We start from the raw sequence: 13,212 nt of genomic DNA on the forward strand, positions 1-13,212 counted from the left end.
GTGCTTATGAGAATAAATTAGTGTTGCACCCACTATACCTGCAGAGAGTGGACGCTGCACTCGCAAACTCGTACAACTATTAAAACAGTCATTCTTTATGTGTAGGCACGAATAACGGCAGGGTGTTGTGATATCTTTCTATTGTTGTGCAGCATTTTGGCAACACTAAAGTCAGGTTGGGCTCATTGAGATGTACAATACAACTCACGATAGAATGTGATTTATTTATTTTTTTTGTCAGAGACATGTTTCTTATTTATTGAACAAAAACGAGTTAATTAAAGGGACTAAAAGTTCTGTTGTTGTGAAAACTTTGAATATGAAGCTTCAGCTCACATCAAAAAATGCGCCACCAAACAAAAGAAACAACCAGCCTCGATTCAGGAAGAACAGAGTCATCAAATCTTCACAGAATATGTTAGATTATCTTCTCCTGGTGGGATGTTTAGGTCAAGGTGAGCAGCGCAGCACATGGTGGGATATTTCAGCTCCACTAATAACGCTCATACGTGTTTTCGCTAAAGTCAGTGCAAGCAACTGCTGCCCACCTTTTTTCTTTTTCTTGTTTTTTTTTAAAATCTTCACAGGGAGACACCTTACTATCTACCCAGTTTATCAGCAAATCCAAATTAAACAAATCTCACCACAGCTTGTGCCTGTCCTCTGGCGTTCCGTTCATTAATTAGACGTCTAAAAATATCAAACCCCTCCAAGACTTAATTAACCCATCGACTCCATTTGGTGGATGGTGTACGCCTGCGTTTGGAGGGGAGATGAATGACTTTTATCGGTGTGTGTGTGTGTGTGTGTGAGTGCTCGTTTCGGATAGAAGGCAATCACAGCGAGCTTATGCGTTCCCAACTCATCCGTGCACGACTGCGTGCTTCGTTTTTTTTGCTTGACTTTTAAAGTGTAGGTGTGTGTTTTTATGTACATATGCTAATACCACTTTTCATGTTACAACACCAGCCTCGCAGTAAAAATCTGCTACTAAAGCTTTAGAGAAACTCATCGTAATCCCCATCAATCACGCTTTTCTCCGCGCTCACATCACAACGCAAACGTAACAGAAGAGTCAAAGGCTGCTTTGATTCGCCATTCTCTCTGATTTGCCAAAGAGTGGGCTGTGATAAAGCAATAATCGATCAATTATTCAAGTTGTTTTCATTTGATTTGACACTTGTTAGAATAGCAATTGTGGATCGGGCCGCTTTGATGCTCGGGAATTAGTGTCGTGGGAAGCAATGTTTTTCAGAATACAAATCCAACAACAGGAGCGTCTTTTAGTGCCGTTGATGAATTTAATGTCTCCAACAAGGTTTTCTGTTTAGAATTTTTCATCCTTTTCTCACACTGTTGTAACTTTTAACAGTGCGTTGCTAGAAAGGATCACTTCTGCTTTTCCATCCATCCATTATCTATACACCGCTTAATCCTCACTAGGGTCATGGGGGGCCGGAGTCTATCCCAGCTGACTTAGGGTGAAGGCAGGGGACACCCTGGACAGGTCACCAGTCTATCACAGGGCTACACTTAGAGACAGACAACCAAGCACACTCACATTCACACCTACGGACAATTTAGAATCACCAATTAACCTCAACATGTTTTTGGACTGTGTGGGAGGAAGCCGGAGAACCCGGAGAGAACCCACGCTGCACGAGGAGAACATGCAAACTCCACGCAGAAAGATTCCCCCACCAGGACGCGAACCGGCAACCTTCTTGCTGCGAGGCAACAGTGCGAACCAACTGCGCCACCCTGCACTTCTGTTTTTGTTTCCTTTTGAATAATCAGTTGCCATTTCTCCCCCCCCAATACTGACATTTGCATCAGAAAATGATTAGAGTCGATGTCTCGTGTCTGCCGCTTTAGTGACCTTTGGATGTCGCCTATCTCCTCCTGACATTTGCCACAGACAGTCAACTGCCATCCAGTTCCACTGTGAACCTGTGAATCGTGAGTTAGTCACCGATTGGCAGAAGGGAACACATATTTTTAGGTTTTCGGGGCGATTTTAAAATGCTCGAGAGTTACTGTAAAGTGAGAAAAAATATATGAACAGGAGTTAACTCGATAAAATCCAGGGAAGTGTGGATTGATACTGTTCTGATGTGCTTGCCAGGATGTTAAAGTGACATAAGCAGTCGTCAACTTCCACATATAATTTAATGATTGCTGACAGTGCCGTATTTTATGATGATCGTTGACCAGCAGGACTAGCCGAGCTTCTGACAGTCAGCACATAGCAACAAGGTGAATCTAGAAAGCGAAATGAAGCAAGAAGTTGTGTGTCAGGTTGTCGTATCATCGGCGCGTGTTTGCGAGAGAGGCCGAGATCCTGACTCAGCTGCCGTCGTAATGCAATTGTGTCGCACTGAAAGAAAAATGTGTGCGCTTGAGAGAGAGCGGGAGAAAAAGAAAGCGCGGCGGCACTGTGTGTAATGAGCTTGTGAACAATCATCATTGCTTCATTGTGTGAGTGGGTGAAGTTAGCCCTGAAGATTTTAATAAGCTCCACCACCATCTGCAACACAGAAACCTATTACAATCATATAATGGCGTTTCCATGTGTGGTGTAATGGCATGTAGCATAATGGAGTTTCCCCCCTCCTTTTGCAGTATGATCATGACTCTGAAAATAATTTTGCTCGGCATGATCTGTATTCATATTCGACGACGGCTATGCGTGCTCTGCTCCAAATGACAAAAATCGCCTGTCTGGGGTAAAGCATGTAGGACTAATATCAAAATCCTCCAGAGAGCTCCGCGCAAGATTTGTCTTCCTGCTCGCATTCAGCATTTAAGACCGCCTCGATGTCACTTGTTGGGTGTGAAATATTCCCTCCATATGCAGTAAAGACGGGCAGGGAGTCCGAGTCAGACGCCGCGAGAGGCATAACGGCGACGCTGACGTCAGAGTTAGTCAATTACCTGGTTTAATGAGTGGAAGGAGGTTAGAACACGTACCCTGCCTACTTTGTTTTCGATGGCAGGTTTCCACATGCGATAGCTGCAGCAAGACGAGCGAAGATAGCTCCTTTTTTTCATCTAGTTTCGAGCTTCTCTTCTGCCAGTAATTATGATTAACAGGCCGGCCAATTTTACAGCAGCGTCCCAGTCAAGGTTTTCATCAGTTTGTAACCTGGCCAAGCTGCAGAAAAGCCAAAAAAAAAAAAAACCTGAGCAGCTGTGGAAGCTGTGTGAAAGGCTTTAATGTGTGTTGAAGAAAATGGTTCTGTGTAGTTCAATGGATGGAACTAACTGTGCCTTGGATAGGGGCTTCAATTCCAGCGTATATCAGATGGCACATTGCTTCATTACTGGAAAATGTTACAACACTGGTTTTTATGGTTTTTAATGTTTTTAAAACGGCTGCGTTTAGATTTACGTCGTCCTCCAAGAGTTAAGAACAATTTTGAGAGTATTTAAAATTTAATGGGTGTTGTGCTGTAGCAATGCAGAGGTGGGAATAAAAGGAATTTTGTAGGAGATGGAGTGTTGTGGCCTTTTGCTCGTGTTTTATGTGGATGGGAAGACACGGGCGGCATGCAGTATGATGCAAAAGAGTAATATATGACATATCAGAGTAAATCTTTTGATTTAAAAGCAGAAATTAGCTGCTATTATGTGCTTTTAATACCAAATAAGGGCATTACATAGACAGTAAGTAGCTGCAGTAGTCATTGTGTTGTATTAAAAGTGGATGAAAATGTGAAAAATAGCATAAAAGGTGTCACTTGTAGTGCAAATCCAACTACCATCTTCTGTTTTCCTCAGCTCTACAGCCTTTTTAACATCTTAGTTAACTATCTGGTAAATACAGGGGAGCTAAAGTGCTCGATATTTCCCTCAGGAGCTGGTGGAGAACAAAATAGAGCTAAAACACATTTGTCAAGTGGCCAGACACACCACTCCAGTCATCGCTAACGCTGCAGTGTGTCTGCTAAATGTGTAAATAGACAACTAATAGCTTCGTTAAGTGATCATATATCAATGTTTTATGCACAGCCTGTTGCATTGCTCCCAGTTATTACGGCTTATGAACTTGCTTTGGCTGTTGTCTGTGTGGGGATTATGTCTCATATTTCCCCTAAGTCAGTAAAGTACACCGTCATCACTACTGCTGCGTCACATATGGTGAGTGTGTACCGACAAATATGTGTGTTCTCGTCCAACCAGGTGCCCCAGGATGAGTGGGGGGGTTATCCAGGCGGAGGGAAAGACGATGAGATCCCTTGTCGTCGGATGCGGAGCAGCAGCTATGTTAAAGCCATGGGGGACGAGGAGAGCGGAGAGTCGGACTCCAGCCCCAAGACATCGCCTCAGAAGTCGGTGCGGCCAGACGCCCTGGTCAAGGCCATCATCAGACCCAGGGACCTGCTGGACTCCCAGAGGTATGACACATGCTGAGGGAAGATTTCAGTAGCTCGTGGTGTTTGGCTCTCTTTTGGTTTGCTCTCTTTTTATTTTTTTTTATTATTATTTCCTTGCATGTCCTTGCTTAAGTATTCAGTTTGCCTCTAGTGCTTGCACAAAACCAACAATCTCCATCTTAAAAACTCTCATCCTCATTTTAAGAAAGTTACCAAGAGCAGAATATTAATGCGATTATGTCATCTATCCGTTTTGTGTGTGTGTGTTTGTAAAAAATGTAACAGTCCCAGTCAAAATCTGACTATTGGCCTGTTCATTCATACTCAGTGTCTCCTGCGTGGGACACCCCTGGGATCCAACCTGGGGACACTGACATTTTTGATGCTCCAAGACGTAAAGCTTCAGATTACACATATAGTGGCTTTAAGTAAATCTATTAAACCATCATATATTCAAAGCTTTGTCAATAATCTTTAAAATAATTTGGTGAAACTGAATTCTGTCAGTGCAGAGATGTTTGTTAATGCCACGACTAGCTACTATATGTGTACGTATTTTAGAGTGCGCCTCGTTTCAGCTCATTACCTGTTTATGCTTTTGAAAATCATCGCGCTTGTTCTCGGCTCTTGCTTATTCCCTCTTGCTAGTTTTCTTGTCTCCTGCTTGGCTCCACCGTTACATCAATGTCAAGCCCTCGATAGCTGAACCCGGCGCTCATTAGAATTCCTTTATGGGCGTTCATATCAGCCGTAAGAAAGCGTTGGGCGCATTCTTCTGGGATCTGTCCTATTAAACGATGAGGAAATGGAGGGCTTTTGTTTTGTTAACTCAGCGGCAGAAGAAAAAAAAAAACACTCATAAGAGGATTACACGATGAGACAAGCTGAAGACAATGTCACAGGAAAAAAGAACACAAGCAGCTACGTTATGGAAGAGATACGAGAAGAGTTGCCGCGATTATGGCATTCACAAATCCATTAGATGAGAATGAAATTAGATTATAGAGTACTCAGATAAAAAAAAACTAAATAATAATAATGAACTAAGCTCTTCTATAGTAAGGCTAGAGAGCGCAGAGATTCTTCTTCTATGCTTTTTCCCTAAAGGTGTTTGCTTGGGTTGCGTTATCGTTAACATGAATATTAAAATTATCTGCCTTTCTTAATAGTGTTCAAGGCCAATTATAATAGAGGTACAGCAATGATACACGGCAGAGATTACGCCGAAGCTGTGTTTGGTCACAAGTGGATTCCTTATCTAACCTGCCTGCCTGTTGTGTGTGTGTCGTGATATTTGCTCATTTTTTTTCAACACTTTCGCGGTAGCTCACGTCCATCTTGATTTCATTCATCCTCTACCCACTTCACTGAAACATAAACCTGGGTAAAGACCAACCACTGACACAAAAGGTGCTTGTGGTACTTAAGGATGTGAGGATGTGTTTTCTGTCCATTATTTCCAGCAGTTTTCAAGTTTAAATCCATAATTGAAACTATTTACTAGTTGTCATCTTTCCATACTGCTGCAAGGTGGCGCAGTTGGTTAGCACTGTTGCCTCGCAGCAAGAAGGTTGCCGGTTCGCGTCCCGGTGGGGGCACCGGAATCTTTCTGCGTGGAGTTTGCATGTTCTCCCCGTGCAGCGTGGGTTCTCTCCGGGTTCTCCGGCTTCCTCCCACACGGTCCAAAAACATGTTGAGGTTAATTGGTGATTCTAAATTGTCCGTAGGTGTGAATGTGAGTGTGCTTGGTTGTCTGTCTCTAAGTGTGGCCCTGTGATAGACTGGTGACCTGTCCAGGGTGTCCCCTGCCTTCGCCCTGAGTCAGCTGGGATAGACTCCAGCCCCCCGTGACCCTAGTGAGGATTAAGCGGTGTATAGATAATGGATGGATGGATCTTTCCATACTTGCCTTGTGCGATCTTGGAATTGCATTGTTGTAGTACCGCCGATGCCAAACTATTACAGCGTGTGTGTGGCGGATTCATATTTCCCAAAGTAATTTTTTAAAAGGTGGCAACACAGGAAAGCAAATTCACTTTTGTTCCCTCTTCAAGAGACCTGCTCCTCTTTGTTCTCAGCAGAGTGTGAAAACAATGATTACAGCTGACATTCACAAGTCTATTTTAATAATGAGACAATTTAAAAGATATCCTAGACCTGCTCTTTCAAAACACTGTGTTGTTTTTTTGTTTTTTATCTGCCTCTCTGCTTCTCCATTGAGTGCATTTACAGCAGCAGCCAAGGTTTGAGTTGAGCGCCGGGGTCTCCATTAAAGGCCTCCAGTGTCAGCCTGAATAGCGGAGCCTCTGATTGTACGTTCTCATTTTGAGACAGTCAGATGTTGTCTTTTCCTTTTATCAAAGGTGTAATGGCAAAGAGTGTAGTCAAGATGAAAGAGAAGTGCTTTTTGGTAATTCAGTGACCCGCAGAGTTGGCGTGTTTTTAGCAAGGTTTTGATTTGAGAGTGATACGCTTTGAGAATTTGTTGTGGACTTCACTCACCTGTTCTGTGCCCTCCTAAATTAAAATCAGGGCACTTTATGCACTTTTATGCTTTTATGCAAAGAAGTCTACTGGGACTGCTACAAAAACCTTTCCCGGAGACAAAAGCGCATGTCTGGGTGCCATATATCCCTTGTGAATTATCAATAAACCACTTAGAACAGATGAAATGGGGTTCAAAGAACCTCGTCTGACCCCAGTCCTTTTTATATGAAAAGTATTCCTGTAGTCGTGTAAATATTAAACGACTTGGAGTCGTGGAAAGGTTTTAGCTAATCATAGTTCTTTATGAAAATAGAGGTTTTCTTCTGAATTCATTGGAAACAGAGGTCATAAAAGAAAATTACACTATTTTAAAAACATCAATCTTTTTCATCTTCTAATGGAATAATGTTCAACAAACAAATCATACGTGAGGAGAATTTGGTTTTCTTTCGTAATCAAAGGTATTTCTAATGAGCTTATACTTAACTGTTGCTATCCTGACCTCAAGGTGCAGAAAATATTTTGTTATCAGGTCTATTTCTTGAAGTTACATGAACCTGGATGAAGTTTTAAATCAACTAATGCAGAAATCTGGGCGCTGCTATAGCTCACCTGGTTGAGCTGGTGACCCATGTACAGGGTCTGTCGTCCCTGATGCAGCGGCCACGGGTTCAAATCCCACTCATGGCCCTTTGCTGCAACCCTTCCCCCACTTTCCTGTCTCTCTCTTAACTGTCCTGTCTAATAAAGGCCAAAAAAAATACCTTTAAAAAAAAAACTATTTCAGAAATCTGGGCGCTGCTGTAGCTCACCTGGTTGAGCTGGTGACCCATGTACAGGGTCTGTCGTCCCCGATGCAGCGGCCATGGGTTCAAATCCCACTCATGGCCCTTTGCTGTCACCCTGTCCCCCACTTTCATGTCTCTCTCTTAACTGTCTTGTCTAAAAAAGGCCAAAAAAAATACCTTTAAAAAAAAAAAAACTAATGCAGAAATCTGACTTTAAATCACACACAGTGTTAAGTCAATACAATGACCAATGCTATTGTGTCAGCCCAACCTATCAAAATAATGTTTGCAACTTAAAAGGTTTATCTAAAGCAGTAAATTAGAGTTTTATCTCCCAACAATGCATTTAATTAAGCGGTGTGAATAGGTCCCTCCAATTACTTCTCAGTCGCTTCTACAACTCAGGACGTCCTGACGCTACATTCTTGGACAACTGATATTACTTGGCAGTGCGAAAGTCGCTAAAAGCTTAAAGGAACATTATTCATCAGCGTTAGATACTGAATTATTTCTCAATTAAGTGAGATTAAATGTTAAGTAAATATTTGGGCTGCAGATGAGAGAAGGAGAGAAAGACGAAGCCAGAAGATTTATTCTGTGGTCATCCAGCCACAAGTCACAGCGATGGCTGATAAATCCATAAAATTGCTAAAATGAACAATATAAAAAAAAACAAGAAGGGAAAAATAGTGGTACTGAAGGAGTATGACTTGCAGAATTGCTTCTATTGGAAAAATAGCCTCGGCTTTGTTGCTTCTGCTGGTGAAACATAACCGGAGTATGTCCTGTTTCATTCCTCCTCGGTGCGTTTTATTCGGGGAGGACTGTGTCGAAAAACTCCTCACAGGGCTGCTGCGACTTTCGGCATCCATCACGCCGTGGTGTCTGCTCGGCGTCTGCTCCGCACAAGCCTGAAGGCAAATAATCGGACATAAATTGTGGACATTATGCACAGATGACCTTGTGTCTGACCTCGGCGTAGAGTGTGGCAGGCACATAGCTGCAGTATGTCACAGAGACGAGCCGCCCATGCTGACTAACACCCATGATTCCCCGCCTCTTATTGTCATCTCCTAGTCTCTCACTTCTCAGGCTGCTGACCCCGTGCTCATTTCCATTCAGCAGAGGGGTTTTTTGTTTTAAATTGCTCCTCTGTCATACAGCATGCTTTTCTTCCCCTTGGAACCGCAGTGGGCAACACCCACAGAATCGGCTAATACGCACCCGCCGCTGTTCACCTGACCCGCATGAAAACACGCATGCACGCAAAACTGGATTAACGGTGAGCGTGGTGAGTGTTTCTGATGTCTCCCAGTCGAGGAAGAGATCCAGAAACCGGCTTTTACTGTCAAATACTACCCCTTTTATGCCTGCGTAATAAGCCAGATATTCATCCCGGTGGATGTATAATGACAAATCGAATGTTATGGATTGTGATCAGGGAGGATCATAATGATATCTGTCAGAGAGGATGCAGTCGTTCGCAGCTTCTAACGGCTCTTTCAGATTATGATGTAACGCACGAGGCAGCCACGGTGAGGTATGCTACTTTTTTTCACGTCTTGCAAAGCTTCCCGCTCTCTATCCAGTCTGAATAGCTGTAAACAGTGAATGATTTATGAGGATGCAACAGCAGGAAGGGCTATCAGTTGCAGTTATTGTACTCCAAGGCCCCTCTAAATAATGGCTCTCTCAGTGGTTAGACCGAGAGTCTGCTGGGCTCTGCTGAAAGCGAGATATTGACCAGCATGGATCAGGCTGTGTGGCCCGGCTCTCAGTCCATTGACAGCAGCAGCAGCGTTATTGAGTCTGCAGGAGAAGGTTCGTCGGTGCATTCATTTTAAACGCCAGGAGTGTCCCCAAGGGTGTCATTACCGAAGAGTCCCGACGCTACCCCTGAACTCACTGTATGAACGCCGTAGTGTGGCATTGTCTGAAATTTTTCTGATTGCAACAATTTGAGATTGATTTGGTGCAGCGTTGGACCATTAAAATGGCCAGGTTGATATCAGCAGATAGTGAATCAGAGGCTGACAGAACAGATATTAGTATTGAAACTACAGTGCAGAAGTGGAAAAATAGACGTGCAGTAGTTTAGAATCTGTGTCTGGATTACATATTTTGTCCCAATCTTTATTTAAAAAAAGCTACATATCAGATTTTCACAGTGTTAAAGACAAATTTTGAACAATTCTTCCTCAGAAAGCTGCTTCAGCACAGTGCTCTCATGAGGTTACACCTGATTCTGACAGAACCATCCCCTCCATTCTGATCTTTGATAAACAGAAAGTAACACTGAGTATGCCGGCATGTGAATCTCTAGTGGAGTTGCCACCCTGAAAACTACAAAATGGAGCTTTATCACATGTGGTAAATGCAGTGACAGCGTGTATCTTAACCCAAACCATGACCCCCTTTCTTTTAAGCCTAGCAAAGTGGACTTTTGTTCATTTTTGTAACAGCAAAATCTCACGAAATGGGATGATATCTCACCTACTGAGAAGATATTTCCCCATGAAAATGATCTAGGATGATCATAACATCGGACTCAGGTGTTAAATTAATGTCTGGTCTCTTACTGGGCTACTTGAAGTGATTTAGTAGATTTAAGTCACTGTCATTGTCATTGTCTTGTTGTATCTCCCAACGTCTCGTGAGCTTCAGCTGATGGACAGTAACCTTGGCATGATCCTGTAGATACCTTCATAAGGTTGGGAATTCATTTTGCCCTTGATGATAGCATTGATACTTTGATGCTGCCTCCACCTTACTTCACCCTTAGGATGATGTCCTCATGTTGGTATGGGGGGCCCTTCATATGTCATCTTTGGAAAACTTCAGGCTCATGTTAATGGTTTGTCTTTTCTTTTCTTTTTTCTTTTTTGGAGTAGAGGCTTCCTCTATAGAGTCCTTTCATGTGCCATTTAAGACCAGTTGGCGTTTGAAGTCGTCCTAGCAGGGCGCCCACTTCTAGGGAGAGTAGCTTCGGTATTGAATCATCTCTAGTTTTAGGCATTTTGTCTTACATATAAGGCCTTTCCATCTTTTATTAGTGTCAAGACTTTGTTCACCCATACATGGATATCTTTTAAAACTTTCTCTATGCATTTTTGTCCAGAAGCACATTCAGTTTTAGGTCACTGAAAATGAACCTTTTCCACTGTGAAGATTGAGTGAATCTCCATTTACAGCAGTGAAGTGTAGGGAAAGACTAACTTTTGGTTTGTGAGAGTCAAGTATGTCCCATAATCTGCTTTGTGCGAGGTCAAAATCACCTTGCTCTCCAGATTTTACATGTTCACAGAGAGATGAACAGTTCCACTAGATTGCCGAACACAAGAATTACAAAACTGTCCACACACGTGATTCGGCCCGCGATTGTCGGCAGCCTGCAGGAACTGGAAACAGCTTTTTCCAGGCCTCTGATTGGCCGTCATAGGTAGCTTTAGAAGGTTACATCACCACCCGTTGGCTTAGCAAGCTGCCTTATTGCGTTTTCATATATATTTTAAATTTTTTGTGATAATGAAATAAAGTATGCACATGTTCATTAGACTAAAGTCTCCTTAGGTCGAGCCATGCTTTCCATCACAGAGCCTTCTTATGAATAGGAAACACAAAATGTGATTGTACAAGTCAAAGTACCTCCAACCCACACTTCCCGTGTCATTGATTGGACACCAGGTTTGATAACTCCAGACTCCAATTAGCTTTTGTTAATGCCATTAACCTCAGGGTTATGGCCCTAGGCTTATCAATTCCATTAACATACTTTTTTTCCCAGCCTACCTACATTGTGAGTGTTTCAAGGGTCTGTTCGGTACAGAGTGGTACAATGACTTGTGTGTCCTGAGTTTAACTAGATTGTGTTTGCTTATAACTGTAACAAAGCTCACTTCCTCCTTTTTTATTTTGCAACTCTAAGTAGAAAATATCAAATACACCTATATGTAGTGTTGCAGTAGAGAGAGCTATGTGTGGAACACCATTGTAGATGAAACAGTCACTGCCAAATCAGATTATATCGTCCTGTTTGCACACTCAAGTGGCTTCTGATTGCTTTGTTTTGTTTTTTACAAAAAAAGAAACACTAAAAATGAAGCCATAGTTGGTTAGATAAACTCCTCCTGACAAGGCTTGTTTCGTGTACAAGAATTGACAAGAATAGAGTCACTGCAATGTTTTAAACGACTCATTTAAGATGAAAATATTGGAACTGAGGGTTTAATTTGGACAAAGTTTGCGTAGATAACCTGCCCTGTTCCGTTCTGAATATGTAACATCACTTCATTGTCTGCGGCGCGCCCGAATATCTCATCATTTGTTCAAAAGTGTGACCATTTGCAACTTTTATTCTTGGCACCATATCTGTTAGTGTTTTGAATCCACAACATAAGAGGCATCAGAGACGCGAGTGCCACTTGGCACGAGAGTTCTCATCCTATTACGGTTCATTGGGCTTGTTGAGATGGAATTAGATTGGATTCAAGACAGAAATGGCGTAGGGTGGATTTCCTCTGCACTTGTAGCAATTTGATGTCCCTCTGGGGCGTTCAGACGGGCCAAACACAAATTTGACAGCAGCGGCTCCCTGAAGCAAATCATGTTAAAGTGAGAACAGGCTGTCAAGCTCTCTGTCACTCTTGCGGTTGACAGGGTCGCCTCTTTGTTCATCTCACCAATAAAGAATACATCACAGTCACGGGTGCGCTGAGCCGGAACAGCCCGCTCACTAGAGGTAAAGCTAGGTGTCAATGATTGTTTTAATTAATAATCATTTACCCAGTCTCACCCCACACACCCGGTCGCGTCCTGTACGCTGCAGAGCCGTCAGCTACGATAAACTGAATATAAATCCTCCTTTTTTTTTTTTAGTGCCTTGGTCGTATGTTTAAAGAACGTGTTAATGATGATAAACAGATGACATGTGCAGATTTCACAATTAATTATTAGCATAATTAATCAATCAGTAACAATATGTCACATCTGATAACAGCTTGCATCCATACACGTGCACAGAAGAGCACAATCCACCTCCACAGCAGCTTTTATTTAGATGACTGTAACCCGGGCCTGATCACATTCAGCCAATCAATCAGAAACATTTTCGTCAAAATAACTCGGCCCCTCCGTGATTAGCGATAATTAATGAGAGTTTACACAGGCAAAGCATTCGACGAGTCCTGATTTGTCATAATGTAATTATTCATTTAGATAGCATTGTGTACCAGCGTTTCTCGCTCAGATCTCAAGGTCAGAGCAGAATTCCAATCCATTGATTTGTGGCTGCGTGGGACGTGTCGTGCATAGTTAGGCTGCTTTTCTGATTGCGAGGCTTTTTTTTCGCAACACTTTCTCACCGCCGCTATGAATATAACATCGAACACTGTGGAAAAATATATCATTTTTATCGTCTGCTACCTAATTTTTTGTTCCGAAAGATTGCGCCTGTCTTCATGTTCTGGCATGTGGCTCGAACAGGAAGAGCTTAAATAGACGGATTCAGTGATTGCAAGGTGTGATAATCTAATTTTTTTTTATACATTCTCCCCTTGCTGCAG

The 13,212-nt window shown here is 42.6% G+C and overlaps 1 protein-coding gene across 1 annotated transcript in view; it reads left to right on the top strand.

Annotated features, from left to right (window-relative positions):
- The window catches only part of dlgap2a (discs, large (Drosophila) homolog-associated protein 2a), a 146,281-nt gene that overhangs the window by 85,132 nt on the left and 47,937 nt on the right, over window positions 1-13,212 (top strand). The window contains exon 4 of the mRNA XM_008276886.1: window positions 4,183-4,397. Within this exon, the coding sequence (XP_008275108.1) occupies window positions 4,183-4,397 (215 nt within the window). The remainder of the gene's footprint in view (window positions 1-4,182; window positions 4,398-13,212) is intronic.

This window comes from Stegastes partitus, unplaced genomic scaffold, assembly GCF_000690725.1.
Source record: "Stegastes partitus isolate 25-593 unplaced genomic scaffold, Stegastes_partitus-1.0.2 Scaffold82, whole genome shotgun sequence".
NCBI classification, from domain to species: Eukaryota; Metazoa; Chordata; class Actinopteri; family Pomacentridae; genus Stegastes; species Stegastes partitus.